The sequence below is a fragment of the Anolis carolinensis genome, chromosome 4 (genome assembly GCF_035594765.1).
Source record: "Anolis carolinensis isolate JA03-04 chromosome 4, rAnoCar3.1.pri, whole genome shotgun sequence".
NCBI classification, from domain to species: Eukaryota; Metazoa; Chordata; class Lepidosauria; order Squamata; family Dactyloidae; genus Anolis; species Anolis carolinensis.
The window spans coordinates 144,493,359-144,508,075 of record NC_085844.1 but is presented as its reverse complement, the minus strand read 5'-3'; the positions used below and the strand labels follow the sequence as shown (position 1 = coordinate 144,508,075).

General features: G+C 38.6%; 1 protein-coding gene across 5 annotated transcripts in view; it reads right to left on the bottom strand.

Annotated features, from left to right (window-relative positions):
- Positions 1-474: 474 nt before the first annotated feature.
- The window catches only part of col11a1 (collagen type XI alpha 1 chain), a 314,486-nt gene continuing 300,243 nt past the window's right edge, over positions 475-14,717 (bottom strand). For all 5 annotated transcript variants that reach the window (XM_008109137.3, XM_016993104.2, XM_016993102.2 and 2 more), the window contains 5 exons: positions 13,408-13,657; positions 11,868-11,980; positions 9,814-9,882; positions 4,978-5,211; positions 475-3,184 (listed from right to left, as the gene is read on the bottom strand). In XM_008109137.3, coding sequence (XP_008107344.1) covers positions 3,038-3,184; positions 4,978-5,211; positions 9,814-9,882; positions 11,868-11,980; positions 13,408-13,657 — 813 coding nt within the window. In that variant the 3' untranslated portion in view covers positions 475-3,037. The remainder of the gene's footprint in view (positions 3,185-4,977; positions 5,212-9,813; positions 9,883-11,867; positions 11,981-13,407; positions 13,658-14,717) is intronic.

Here is a 14,717-nt window from a genome sequence, read left to right as displayed (position 1 = left end):
GTGATTCTCAACCTGTGGGTCCCCAGATGTTTTGGCCTTCAACTCCCAGAAATCCTAACAGCTGGTAAACTGGTTTCTCTGGAAGTTATAGGCCAAAACACCTGGGGACCCACAGGTTGAGAACCACTGACATAGAAACTTGCATGAATTTAGTGTGTAGATAGTGATGCACATGTGTTAGCTTATCTACAAATGATTTTAGCTACAGGTAGATAAAAAGTGAGAGCCAAAAACCCTGTGGCCCAATCTGAGGAAGATGTCATACAATTCAGTAAAATAAGATTAAAAAAAAAACCATTCTCAGGTTTTGAAAATGAGAATTTGGACCACTAAAAATACCTTTCAGTCACATCTTGGACTACACTGACCTATATTCTTTGGTTCATGTGATGGAATATCTGGAGCCACAATAGCATGATATTACTGAAGCAGATATAACATTTCATATATAAGAAAGAAAGTGATCAGTCCAGGTAGACAAGACTTGATTTTATTAATAAAATGTATACTTTTCCTCTTTGAGGTGACAGATACAAACTTTGGTCTTTTTAAAAAGGAATTCTGAACAGCAAACAGTTGACTTTAAAATCTGTTTTACATATAAAATGTTTCCACGATTTTTTTTTAAAAAAACAGCTGGAAATGAGCTAGTGGAATCTGATATCAATTAATTTAAACAAATTTATATAAGAAATAGTAACAAACATTTACTTTTCAAGTCTTACATATATTATGAAAAATAGGTACAAAAGGATTTGTTTTGTTAAGTTAATATCTATGTCTGACTACCTGGAAAAAATGTCTTGAGGTCAGGCCAAAACAGCCATTTAGGGAAAAAAAAGTATGGATTGCAAATTAGAATTTCTTGGGTCTGAAAACAAGCTCCATAGGTAGTTGGTCCCTCATAGGTTGCTTGGCAGCTAGGTAGAATCACATGACCTAGACTTATTTGCCACAAATATAGCAAGGGGGAATCCATAAGCAGAGACATGGTCCCACTTTTGTCATCTCCCTTGCTAGAGAGGTAAATAGATTCTAGGAATACAATGAGGCCACTCTAATATCCGTACATCACTGAAAGGACAGTCAGCACAGAGTGTAGTTAACCTCCAATAAGGGTCATCAACACTGTAGAATTAATGCAGTTTATCACCATTTTAACTGCTATGGCTCAAGGCTGTGGAATCCTAGGATTTGTAATTGGGTGAGGTTCCAGCACTCTGGCAGAGAAGACTACAAACCTCTTACAGCTACAACTCCCATGATTCCATAGCTCTGAATCAGGGCAATTAGAATGTAAACTGTATTAATTCCACAGTGCAGATGCATCCTAAGTGGGAAATAGGTAAGACTGACATTCATGTAGATAGCTTAAACTGGTCCCCACCAGTGATTTTAGGAGCCATTTGATGTGCAGAAATCAGCTGGTGAAGCATTTAAGGTTTTGTTTATTTTTTATGTTTTCAGGCTTCTTTTAAAGGTACATCTATTCGGTCAAAAAGGGGAAACTTCTTTAAACATAGATCATTTTAGCAGGAAGAACAGATATACAGTTTTCTTGTATGTTCAATTATTACTTGATCAGGACTGGAGACTCAAAAGCTCACCCAGATGTTAACTGGAGAGTAAGATAAATACATATATATTATTGGGATGGACAGAAAAAAAATCTGGGATTGACTGTATCAAATGATGCCAAATGACTCAGGGAAGTATCTATAGCACAGATATAATTTAAGCACACCTGATATGAATGAAGATAAGATAACCCACAAGTAAATGTTTAGAATTTGGTTTTCATATGGATGTGAAAAAGTTTAGACTTGTTGAAAGGGATGGCTATGTGACTAAGTATTTAGCTATCCTTCCGGAGATGACCTGGAGGGTGCAACTACAGCACTTGCTTCTCCATACAACTCTAGTAAAATCTGAATATCTAGCCTTGTGAGAGAAGTTTATATCACACCTCTTCTACACACCAGCATTGCTTTAGTTTGGGAAATTGACAATAGAAGTTGTGAGGCAAGTATCCTCATCTTGAGATTTACATGGTCCACGTTTTCCGAAGTTACCAGAATTGCTGAAGAAACAGTGCTGCAATGGATCCTTAAAATTTACACTAGTAGAGGTTTTTTCTTACATCTTTTATTTTAATCACATACATATGTTCCCCATTCCCAAACATAAAACTTGCTTATTGCACACACACTCACTCACATTTCTGGAAATATCCTGGCATCAGAAACAGAAAATGAAGAAGCTTGAGGTATAGCACCATGGAAGAGAACCTCAAAGGGTCCCTTTCCTTTTCGGATTTCCTTATCACAAAGTAGTAACAGCAGACAAGTGTGCTATTCAAATGTTTCCAGTTTTGCCACCTGAGGTTTTGCTGGTGACTTCAAATAACAGAGCTCTTGAACATCAATATATACAAAGGGATTTATTATTATTCATAATAATAATATTACTATTATATCAGAAAAAATTGAATTGGATTCACTGGAAATTACAGCTTTATTTTTCATAATACATACACAGTATTGACAACATACTTTAAAAAATTATTATAGCATAAGAGCCAGTTGCAACTCAGGGACACATGCAAGTTTTGGAAATGGACAGAGAAAGGGCAGTATTGTACTGTACATAAAATAATTACAGTTTAATAAACAGACCTTCGTAGCACCTCTTAGGTTGAAATAGAAAGAGCACCGTGACACTGAATTTTACAGCACCATGAAATCAAGGGAGGCATAGTTGGGTTGAGTGGCATGGGATGGGGTGGTGGAAGGCATTTATTAAATTAACCCCATGTTGCCTGTCTCTGTCACAGGATCCTTTATATTTGCCAAATATGTTTAAGTCATGTGATTCTGGTCCTATGGGGCACTGAGTGTTCCTAAAGAAGACATACATACATGGTGAAACATAATTTTCTACTCCATTCTTATTCAAAACTTGCATGTGGCATCAAGTGGATTGGTGGTAGCACCAAGGTGCATTTTTTCTGGTTGATCGTCTTCTCAATGCTCTAAACTTAACCAAGGAAACAGACCGAACCAATTTCAAATCCAAACTTCTGATTCTGATCACCAAAGTCATTGATCATCACATCAAAAATGGGAACCTGGTCGATTTTGGGAGTGTTGATTTCGATAACAGTCTTTCCATAGCCTTTTCTCGACTGCAAATACAAAACACATACAACAAACCTTAAGCTTTTGGTAGATGCAGCAAACATTTTTAGTTTTTGTGTAGACAGGTTCATTGGACACAGACAATATAATCTTAAGTTGATTCTTCATGGGAACAAACAGCAACAACATTGGCTGTCATTATCTAGTGAACTGAGGCAGCAATAATTTTGGCTGTTCATACCAGCACGAACTTCGAAAAGTTAAAGTATATGCTGGGTTTTATAGGAGTTTGGCATTCAAAATCCAAAAGTGACCTCATATTTGCCTGATCACATACAGTTTTGACTTTTTATGTAGTAGTATGTGACTAAATAAAATTAGTAATGACATTGAGAGAACTATGTGTGGTATAATGTTGTTATTGTGCTTTTAGAATCCAGCACCCCAAAATGCATTACAAGCAGCTAAAATAATGAAAATATTTTTTCATCACAGGCCTGAAGACTTTTAAATTGGTTGAGGAAACATAGTGGCCAGAAAGAAAGCTATGAGTTACTGGGGTACAGAGATGATAGTAAGGGGGCCAGTGAAAAGCATGGGCGGTGGGGCGGCTGGTTAATAGCCAGCAAAAATATATCACTGCTGACTGAAAGGTCATGAGATCGAAGCCCGCAGACAGATTGAACTCCCGACTGTTTAATAGCCTAGCTTACTATCCACCTAAGCAGTTTGAAAACAGCTGTAGCTGTAAGTAGAGAAATTAGGGATCGCTTAATGCGGGGAGGTTAATTCAATTTAATTTATGACACCATAAAAATTGCCGGTGAGCAAAGAGTGAGGAGGAAATACTACGATCAAAGGATTTGGCATCATAGTGGATGAAATGACATCTCCCCCTGTGGCCGGAATCAAGCATAACCTCCTGAAGCCGGAAGTTGGAAAAATATTGAATCAGCTCTACTGTCTGTCTATATGTGTGTTGTATGTCTAATAATGGTATTAAATGTTTGCTATGTATACATGCATCATGATCTGCCCTGAGTTCCCTTTGGGGTGAGAAGGGCGGAATATAAATACTGTAAATAAATAATAAATAATAAAAACAGGAGACTGAGTAAATAAGGAGAAGACCTCATTTAAATAGAAATTTGTATCAAATAACCTATACAGAAGAAGGTGTCCTGGAGAGGCAGTCACACTGTAGGGCTTCAGGAGCTATGTAACACACTGGGGCTACTTAGGGTGCAATGAATAATGATTCAATACTTGTGAAGCTTTTCAGACATCTTCTCTTTAATACCCTTCTATCTCTATCAGATTGCAATTCCACTTCAAACAGCAGCTCATTGCATACGAAGAAGAACAGATACAAGATTTTATTTGACTTTTAAAGAAAAAAAGTTTTTGCACTTCTGCACCTGTTATCTGCTTTATAGTGAAATTATATTAAAATGGAGGAGGGAGACCTTTCATTTGCAGTATTATTGTTATTCATCTGCCCCACGTCATAGAGTACAAATGCTTCCCAATTACCATTGCATATCTCAATGCTCTTCCTCCAGTGACTTTCCTTACAACTGCATTTTGAACAAACAGAGCATTGTCTGTTACTTTGTGATTTGCCTTTGCTTTAATGTTATGGCTAAAGTCCCTCCTTTCTAACTCCCCCCCCCCCTTAAAAAAAGACCAATTCTGTGTAGGCGAAGAACATACAGCAGCAATGAAAGGACACTTTGAACTATGGAGATGTGAGTCATAATGGCATTAAGCCTGAACTCATTTGATTACTAAACTAACCTGCCATCTTAAGTAGAAAAGAGTATCCTGAGCTTATACTTACCGCACAGCCATCATGAAGAGCTTTGATGTAAGGATTGTTGTCATAAGACATCTCTTCATCATTTGAGCCTAAGAACCTCAGTGCTTTGTCATAGCTGTCGGAAGATACATCATGCCACGCCACTGACTGGTGACAGTTGTAAGTGAAGTTTTGTCGGGCGGAGGCACTCAGTAGTTTAAGGAATGTCATTTGGACCATATTAATGGAACTGCCTTCAGCATCAACATAGGAAAGCTGAGTTGTTTCAAAGAAAAAGAAAAACAAGGGCCCGCAAACAGGCACATCAATATGTGGTTGGTTTTCCTTTCATATTGCAAAACAAGATTACATTTGACGCAAAAACACATTAACTGGCCTGCCTGTAAATCAGCTGACATACACACCTCCTGTTTGTTCTCCAATTAAGAATGCAGTCAAGCTATGAATCAGTAAACAGATTTTTCTTTATGTAGCAATTACATGTTTATGCTTTTGGACTGTATATAAGCGTCAGCAACCTGAAAAGTATCCTAAAATTCTTCCAACGACACAACTTCCCTTTGATGTATTTCTGCAGGCTGGTTTCTATGTTCACATAAGTCAACGTTCTCCTTTAATAGTGGAAAAGCCACTGAATGCTTCCTTCCACCACAATTATGATATATAATGGACATCTGTAGGTATGCATGGATGCACATACAGAGAGGCCTGAAAAACTCTGTCCTTCATACACACACAATAAGAAAAACATAACACAATTTGGCTTTCCATGCACATTGCTAGCTGCATGGATCCCCTTATATTGTGAACCTGACAATGAAACCTTTGACTACTGAACACATTCAAACCTTGAGGAAGGGCTTGTGGGACATTCAAAATGTATACTGTCACTGAATGTTTAATTTTAGTTCAAGGCAAATTTCAGTTGGTTGACATTTTAAAGCAAACTCACCTCCCAGAATAATTTGTGAATAATACTCTGAATTTTCAGATGGATTTCTTGGTTCAAATATTATATAAGACAAGTACAATATTATATTTGTCTAACAGCCGTTGCAAGCCGCATATGGAAATCAATTTTTAAAACAATGAAATGCATGCAAAAGTCAGGTTAGTGAGCCCCTTCCACATTTCATTTATATGGTGGTGATGCTTCTGTGGTTTTGCTGAGAAGCCAAGTCAAATATGCCAAACAGCTACTGGGCAATAGCAGTGTGGAGGGTGACTCTCTCAGGACCTCATCATAAAGGGGTAAGGATTCACCACACACCATGGGACCCAGGTAGGGGGCGTGGCAAACCTGTCGCTCCATGCCTTGTATTGCCTGACTTACCTGCAACCCCAACCCACAGGGCAAGCATTGCTGCCTGCCTTCCCCCCATTGCTCGAAAGATGAGGGGTTCCTGCCATGGTGGCGTACGCCTCTTGCTCTCCCCTTTCAGCATGGAGCCAGGTTCGAAGTACACATACATCATGTAATGGGCTCAGTGTCGAACATGGAGAGTAAGCAGCATATGACAGGCAAAACAGCCTGCCTGATGAGGTGGTAAGAGACAATGGCAGGGCCATCATATTTATTTATTTATTTATTTACAGCATTTATATTCCGCCCTTCTCACCCCGAAGGGGACTCAGGGGGATCATATTACACATATAGGCAAACATTCAATGCCTTTTAACATAGAACAAAGACAAACAAACATAGGCTCTGAGCCGGGCCTCGAACTCATGACCTCCTGGTCAGAGTGATTGATTGCAGTGATTGATTGCAGCTGCTCTCCAGCCTGCACCACAGTCCGAGCCCATAGCTAATGCTTGTTAGAACTATACAGAGGGAAGGATGTAAACCTGCTTTTGTTCTCTTGTTCATTGTCTTGATCATGTAAACCTCTTTTTGAAGATCTTCAAAAGAAGGTTTACATGATCAAGACAACGGACAAGAGATAATGCTGGAACATGAAATTTATTGGCACTTAATGAACTACTAGGTCAGATGGCACTTAATGAATTACGAGGATACAGCAGAAGGCAACTATGACTAGAGCTGTGGCTTATGACACAACTGGACTTAAGTGGAAAGGACATTTAGTTATGGACATTGTCAAATGTGGAAGGAAAACTGCACATATTATAGGGACATGGGATGTGGATCAGGATGATTGAATTGGGACTATAGTACTTTATATTACAAGAAGAACTGACTGATTAGAAGAAACAATAATGTCTGGTGAGATAGAAGACAGTATGAAAAGAAGAAGACTGCATTCTGGATGAACAGATTTAATCAAGGAAACTACAGCCCTGAGTCTGAAAGATCTGAACAGGATTGTTCAGAATGGGATGTGACTTGGAGGCTTCTTATTCATGGAGTTGAAGTCAACTTCAGTTGAAGTTGACTTTACAGGAGTTAAACACAACAAAATTTAAGAGACAGAACTTCATATTCAAAGGAAATGTATAACCAGAAGCCCTTTTTAGTTCCAATACTTCATTATTTCCCCTTTGTTATTAAAAAAAACAACACATTTTATACTAAAACATTTTTGTTCCTGGCAATGTTCCTTCATTAGCATTTCAGATCAAATGCAAAATGCATATACATAACTTTTACTGAGCTGGCACCTAAAATCCAGATTTGACTTTGTATGAAATAAAGATCTTTTACTATGTTGAATAAATTCCACAGTGGCAACATGTTTTGATAATTCAGCCATACATTCTCCAGCAAAAGCATGAGGAGAATAAATTCTTCAGCAGAAAGCCTTTTTGAAATTTAATAATATTGCTTCATACATTGAGACAGCTAGTCTAAAATATCTTGTCTGAAAGAAGCAGTTGCTTTCCATTGGTAATAAGATAAAATTATAGTTTGACATGTAAAATAATTCTTGGATTTCCTCAAAACATAATAAACTCGGAAATAAAATTAATTTTAAAATATGCCTTCTCTATGGGTTGAAGAAATTTACACGTACATTCTGAACTAGTCAATAAAGCTAGAATCTCTAGTCTGTGATGGATACTAGCATCGGCTATATCTTGGGAACTTTGAACAGAACATAATACTGGATGTGTATTATTAGTTTTCAGGCCAAAGGGTGTGCTATGACAAGAAAAAGGTTATCAAAATGGTATAACATTCTGTGCCACAATTAGACATACTGTATATATTCATGTGCAAGTCTAGAAATTCTAAGTAAAAAATTGCCACCCCCTTTTCAGCACTTTCTTTGAGCTGAGTGTTGAAAGTTGAGAGCTTAGTTGGCTCCAAAAAAATGTAAAGTAGCACCTCTACTCTCTCTACTAAGGAGCCACTTCTAGCCTTTTTAAATGCCTCGATAGAAAAATGGCAGTGACAGCTAGGAGTGGAGCTGGCACTTATTCCTCTCTGCTTTAATTTATCTATGGATCATATCAAAATCCATAATTTTGGTATCAAAACCTAGTCTCAATTCATACATGTGATCGTCCTCTCCACAAGTATGGATGACAATACTGAATGATGTTTCCAGTTCATGCCTTTGATGACCACATATCTGATGGCTTTTGGATAGCACATGGCCACATAGCTAGGGTTGTGGCTGATAAAGGCATCCTACCAGTATGGAGGTGCTGCTCCTCAAAAAAGTATGTCTACTCAGTACCAAAAGCAGCAGGATGGGTGAATGCATCCAACCCAAGGAGTAAGGCATTTTTGCATACAACTGTATGCAAAAATGCAGAATTGTCTGGGATATTTTGAACTAATCTCTAGATTAAGAATGGGGAAAATATAATCTGTTGGTGGCTCAATGTTCCTTTGGTCTTACAAGGGGGGGGGGGGGGACAAGTCTTCTTTTTTTAAAGGAGAAAACATGATTTTGGAAGCTTCCAAGATCAATGTTTGTGTGTTTTAATAGGTTGTAAGGATTAAAAAAGTTTAATATGAAACAGATTCATAACTATTAAAAAAATCAGAAGCAATCACAATAGGTTCTGGGAATGAAAAAGTGGACCTCATACCTCCTGAAGGCAACTGTCTCCATTATAAAGATGCATTGGGTGGGGGATCCTAATTGCTGTGCCTTAGTTGTGGAAAGCACTTTCTCTTAACACCTAGCAAAGCCTGATGGTTATCCTCACAATATACAGCAGATTCCACTGAGGATCCTGTATTTTTTTCCAACTTAAACCGATTTTGCCCTGCTTCCAGCAAGTTTGGGGGATGCTCTGGAGTTTGCTGGAAACTATCCTGGACAGCTGGGATGGATCCAATTTGAACTGTCCAGACTGGACACCAGTGCCACCAGTCTTTGCTCAACAGCAATGGGAAAGGGGATGGATTGTGCCCGTGTTGCAGCCATTCCCTGTTGACCATGGAGTTCCATGCAAGTGCCAGACCACTGTGATCACATCTGTGATATCAGAACAAAGTCACTGCATGACCAGGAAGAAGAAACAAAGATTGTGGGTACCCATTTTGACATCAGCAGAGATATCTGCAATGGCCAGAAACTTGGATGGTGGCAACATCAAAGAGGTGAGATGCAGGCTGTCCCAGTCTTGGAATGACTATGCCAGATCCAGGTCTGCTCAAAGGCAGACTTACGTCGGGATAAACTGCCCAGTGTAGATGAGCCCTCTGAGAGTAACTTGGCCCTGAAATACTGCTGGTTGAATGGAAAACAGGTTGCACATTTCTGAGGATACTCTTTGGCCTGAGATAGATACAAACAAACCATGGGAGTGATATGCTGATTTTTTGGAAAAGAAAACTAAATGTTTGCATACACTTAATAACCTTGTGCACTTAGATTTGGGCACTTAAATCTGGACAACATCACATATTAATTCCAAAGGAAATAAATGGCAACTTACCAGTTTCCCTCTCTTAAATTCACTGAACCAGGTTCCTGGATTTTCTTTCGGCCATGATGAAATCCTTACCTATTAGAGGGGAAACATAGCAAAGGGAGTTAATTGTATTAAACAGGAAACACTACTATAGCAATACTTTTTAAAAGAAAAAAAAACAACCATAGGTGCTGGGGGGGGGGGGGGATCAGACAGAAAATGCCTGGGCTTTCTGCCCAGTTTTAATAATATTTTGAGATAGCCGAAGAGAAATTAAGTAACCAAATATGTTAATTAGACTGTTCAGGCAGATCTGTGGGAACTGAATTGTGGATATTTTGACTTTTGGCAGAATATAGGCCCAGATGGCATCTTGTTCCCTTCAGATATTATGGTTCTGTGATTCTCATTGAATCAGTTACATTACCCTCAAAGAGAGAAAGATGGGTCACTAAAAAGTAGCAAAAATATATCCGCTGCAGTTGCTATTCAGTGCCAGGGTAAGAATCTATGTAGTGGTGTAAAGATTGTAAAGTGTTTAGGATCATGGAGAACGGTGATTTAAAAACGTAATACATGAACTCCTTGAATCCCTAACTACTGCCCATATAGACTGAAATTCTGGGGAATTCAGTCTAATCCGAAACACTGGAAAGCCAAAGATTTAGAACCATTTGAGCAAAGTTTGGAAAAATGGCTTTTTGGACTATAGCTTCCAGAATCCCAAGCCACCATGGCTGTGGGATACTTGAATTGTACGCCCCTCCCCCCCCCAAAAAAACACCAATCTTTCTAATCGTTTCCATTACTGCTGATCAATTTTCTCTTCCAAATTCTCCTCTGAATCTTGATGCTAAATATTTCTAGACATTTAGATATCTGATTGTGAGCAGCTCTGATTTGGATATTTGATATAGGTAATAAAAAAGCAAGAGCCAGCATGGTATAGTGGGCTGAAGGTTGAACTGTAACTCCAGAGACCAGAGTTCAGATTCCTGCTCAGTCATGGAAACCTACGAGTTGATGTTAGGCAAATAATACTCTTTCCATCACAGAAGAAGGCAAAAACAAACCTACCCTGGACAAACCATGTCAAGAAAACCACGTGACATGTTTGTATTATTGTCACTGTAAGATGGAAATATTTTGAAGATACACAAGAAATATAAAAAGACAACAGGAGTTCTGCTATATCAGATTTTATTTATTTATTTGATTGATTGATTGATTGATAGTTTACTTTTTTTCCCTAAAAGAGCATGCAAGGCTTCAAGACTGTGTGGCATATTTACTTTGATTTTCATTTGGGTGTAGATTTTATTTATGACTGTATAACAGATATGGAGAAATACTTGAGGAATTTAATCTCCATGGATTCCAGAATGAATAATTTTAACAAAAAAAAAGGGGGGACTGACTTCTTTGGGCGACTGGCTGTGCTGGTTATGGGGAAAAGGTAACTAGGAACTGTAATTTATTTATTTTTTAAAAAGTTTTCCAAGGTCTGGGCCAATCTCAGAACAATTTGCCCTTTTCTCTATTTCCTGAATGTCCTCACACAGTTCTCATTTCACAATGCATTTAAAGTCCGGATTTTGAAGAAAAAAAAACTTTTTTGGAGATCGGCAAAACAATTCCATAAATTATGTATTTAAATATGAATGGCTGCTGTCTTTGTCACAGACCTTTCCCAAACACATGCTGGACTGATTCCAGGAAGGAAATGAAAATGAAAATCTTAAAAATGACTTCATTTCCCATGAACCAGAGTGTGCTTTCTGCATCATTAAAATGGCTGCACAGCTGTGGCAAGGGGTGGGAGGAAAATGTTTCTAATGAACGACTGCATCTGCATTGAATGAGCATTTCTGTCAGATGGAGGATGGACTTTCTTAATGGTGTATTATCATTTCACCGCCTTGTTTGAATATATGTAAATGTGGCGGACTAAATATCTTACAAATAAAGAAAAGAAGCCTGAACAAATATGTGACTGCATTTGTCTGCCTTTTGTCCCTATCTCAAAACAACTCAGCAGGAACCGTCAGCAGTGAATGAAATAACAAATTGGTACTTACTCCTTCTGACTTCTTATCTGGATAGATGCAAGTTTCCCCACCTGCTGTGAAATTACAGTACACTTTGAAAGAATCCCCAGAACAACCCTGGTTGGGATCAATCCAATATTCTCCTGAAATGAATAAGAAGAGAATTGCATCAGAGGATTTATTTGCCTGATTCTAAGGCTTTACTGCCTCCTAAATGAAAGTGTAAAAATTTAGTGATAAAATTAGATGTTTTGTACCTTTTCACAGAATAAAATGGTCCTCATTTCCTTTATTGTTTCCAAAGCAAAGTTGGTAAGTATGCCTTCTGTTTCAGAAACTTTAGGCAAAGGTTTTTTAAATAACAGTTCTGTAGTACTGCATGGGATCAATACGCTCAATAGGAATAAGAAGATATAGGTAAAGGTTTCCCCTGACGTTAATCCGACTCTGGGGGTTGGTGCTCATCTCCATTTCTAAGCTGAAGAGCTGGCATTGTCCGTAGACATCTCCAAGGTCATGTGGCTGACATGACTGCATGGAATGCAGTTACCTTCCCGCCGGAGTGGTACCTATTGATCTACTCACATTTGCATGTTTTCGAACTGCTAGGTTGGCAGAAGCTGGAGCTTAACAGCGGGCACTCATTCCGCTCCCCGGGTTTGAACCTGGGACCTTTCGGTCTGCAAGTTCAGCAGCTCAGCGCTTTAACACACTGAGCCACCGGAGGCTCCAAGAAGATATATAAAGAAGGAAATATGCACCTTCTCCCTTGGGATACACTGTATTTGTAGAGTGAAGCCATAGGCTGCACTGCATGTTCTGGATTGTAACTGGATCTCCCTGTCAAATATCAGGACTGTTGGAGCAGATCTAAGCTGGGCAAGCATAACATATGGTGTCTTCCTGTGTACTGACTGCTCCAGGACCCATCGTTCTCTTGGAGTTCTTTGAACACTTGTTACAAGTGTAACAAGCAATAATTCTTCTAAGGTTTAGCAAATAATCTGAGCCTTGTAGGATTGTGCCACTTCACAATGCATCCCGTGTTTGAATTTCCCAAGGTTTCCAAATGCTATATGCATGTAGGTTGAGAACCACTGACCTAGCAGCACTCAGAGAGTAGATCTATGTCCCCATTTTAAATTGTTTTACAGCAATGAGGAGATATTGGGAGTCTTCCTCCTCCATTTCCACTGGATTCAATTATCAGCCCTGACTGTCTGAAAAACCTTTTTTCACACATTTTAAAAATACCTAACATATGCAGAGTACCCCGCAAAAGTTTGGTCGCACATGGATTATTTCTCAAACTTGAACATATTTTATGGCGGTAATGTTTTCCTCCCCAGACCCCAAAAAGTGAACAGTATTTCTATCCAGAAGGTTTCTTCCATTATTGTTAAAGTTTGAGCTTTGACTTTAAAAAAAGATTTAAAAGATTTAGCAAGTATTTTGCTTATTTCTTTTTTAGAACTATATTAAACATAAAACTAGAATAAATTACCTGACATCATCACTTAGCAAACTGTAATTTCAGCACATTTACTTTCGCCATGTAATATTAGCGTACCATCTGGGAAGTCTGGGTGACAGAGCTGGAGATCCTTGCATGTCCGTGCTGGGTTGTTCTGAGTACCCATGGGATATTTCATGTGTTCTATGTCCTGCTTCAGAGCATTAAGGGAGCCAAAGATCTCTTCCATGCCATCAGTGTAATCAAGGAGGCTATCGGCTGCATCGGACATCATGGCATCTGAAGATCTTCTGGTCTTCTTGGGTGACTGGATTGGCAAAGGCTGAATAACCTCACCTGGAGGACCCTGAGGAACATAATAAACATGCCATTTTTCAACCTTTCAGTATTTGAGAACCACAGCATTCAGATAAGCAAATCAAGGTAAAGATCCTTATATTACTTATTTAGACTCAGAGTGGGAAAAAGAGAAAACCTTTGAAGAAACAACATTACTGCACCAAGAGGCCAATTACTAAGTAAATAAATATTTTGACCCTTCCTGTAGCTGTGGGGGATTGGTGAAGATATCTCACCCTGAGAGATGTATGGAATCTGAAGGACTCCTGAATACCCTGAAACTGACAGGGCTAACAATTTGATCGAGCTCTTGGTTTCACTGTAGAATTGTGACGTTGAAAGGGATGTTGAAACTATCTTTTAAACCCAGGCTTTAAAGGAACTATCCAAGGTGCTTAACTTTATTCTTAAATATATCAGCACTGTACATTACATTGTACAATATATCGCTATCTAAAAGCTGGCATGGATTCACTGACATAGCAACCACCAGTTGCTTCTGATCAAATGAAGGGATGGACAGCTGCAGAAAGTCAGGTGGGAAGGAATTTGTGAACCTGGGGCATTTAGAGAGACTTCAGAGACTACTAAAAATGTCATCTTGAAGTGCCACTTCTAATTTTGAAAAATAGTGATTGTAAACACACATACACACTGCTGTGGTAGGAGGTTTAACCTATATAATCAATACCAGTAGCTTGTTTCTTCTGGATGCTTTGAAGACAGATAGTTCACTATTCTTTGATAGTAGTGGTTTAGAAAAGGAATTGCCCAGGGAGTTGGTCCAGTTTATTTTATAACTGTTTCAGCAAGCATGGCACATGGACTTTCAAGTATATTTCAAATTTTGGGGAACTATCTTTTTCTGAACCATGGCTTCCATACTCTCTTAGTGTCCAACCATCAATCTGAGTGTAGGGTTCTGCATGTTCCAGAATCTTCCCGTTAGTATCATGTCACTGGTCAAGTTGACTATAGGATGCTATAAACCGCTTTTCTAAGCCTTGACTCCTTTCCTAGGTTCTTAACTATGCAAACATAAAGACTAAAAATAATTTTGGAAGCCA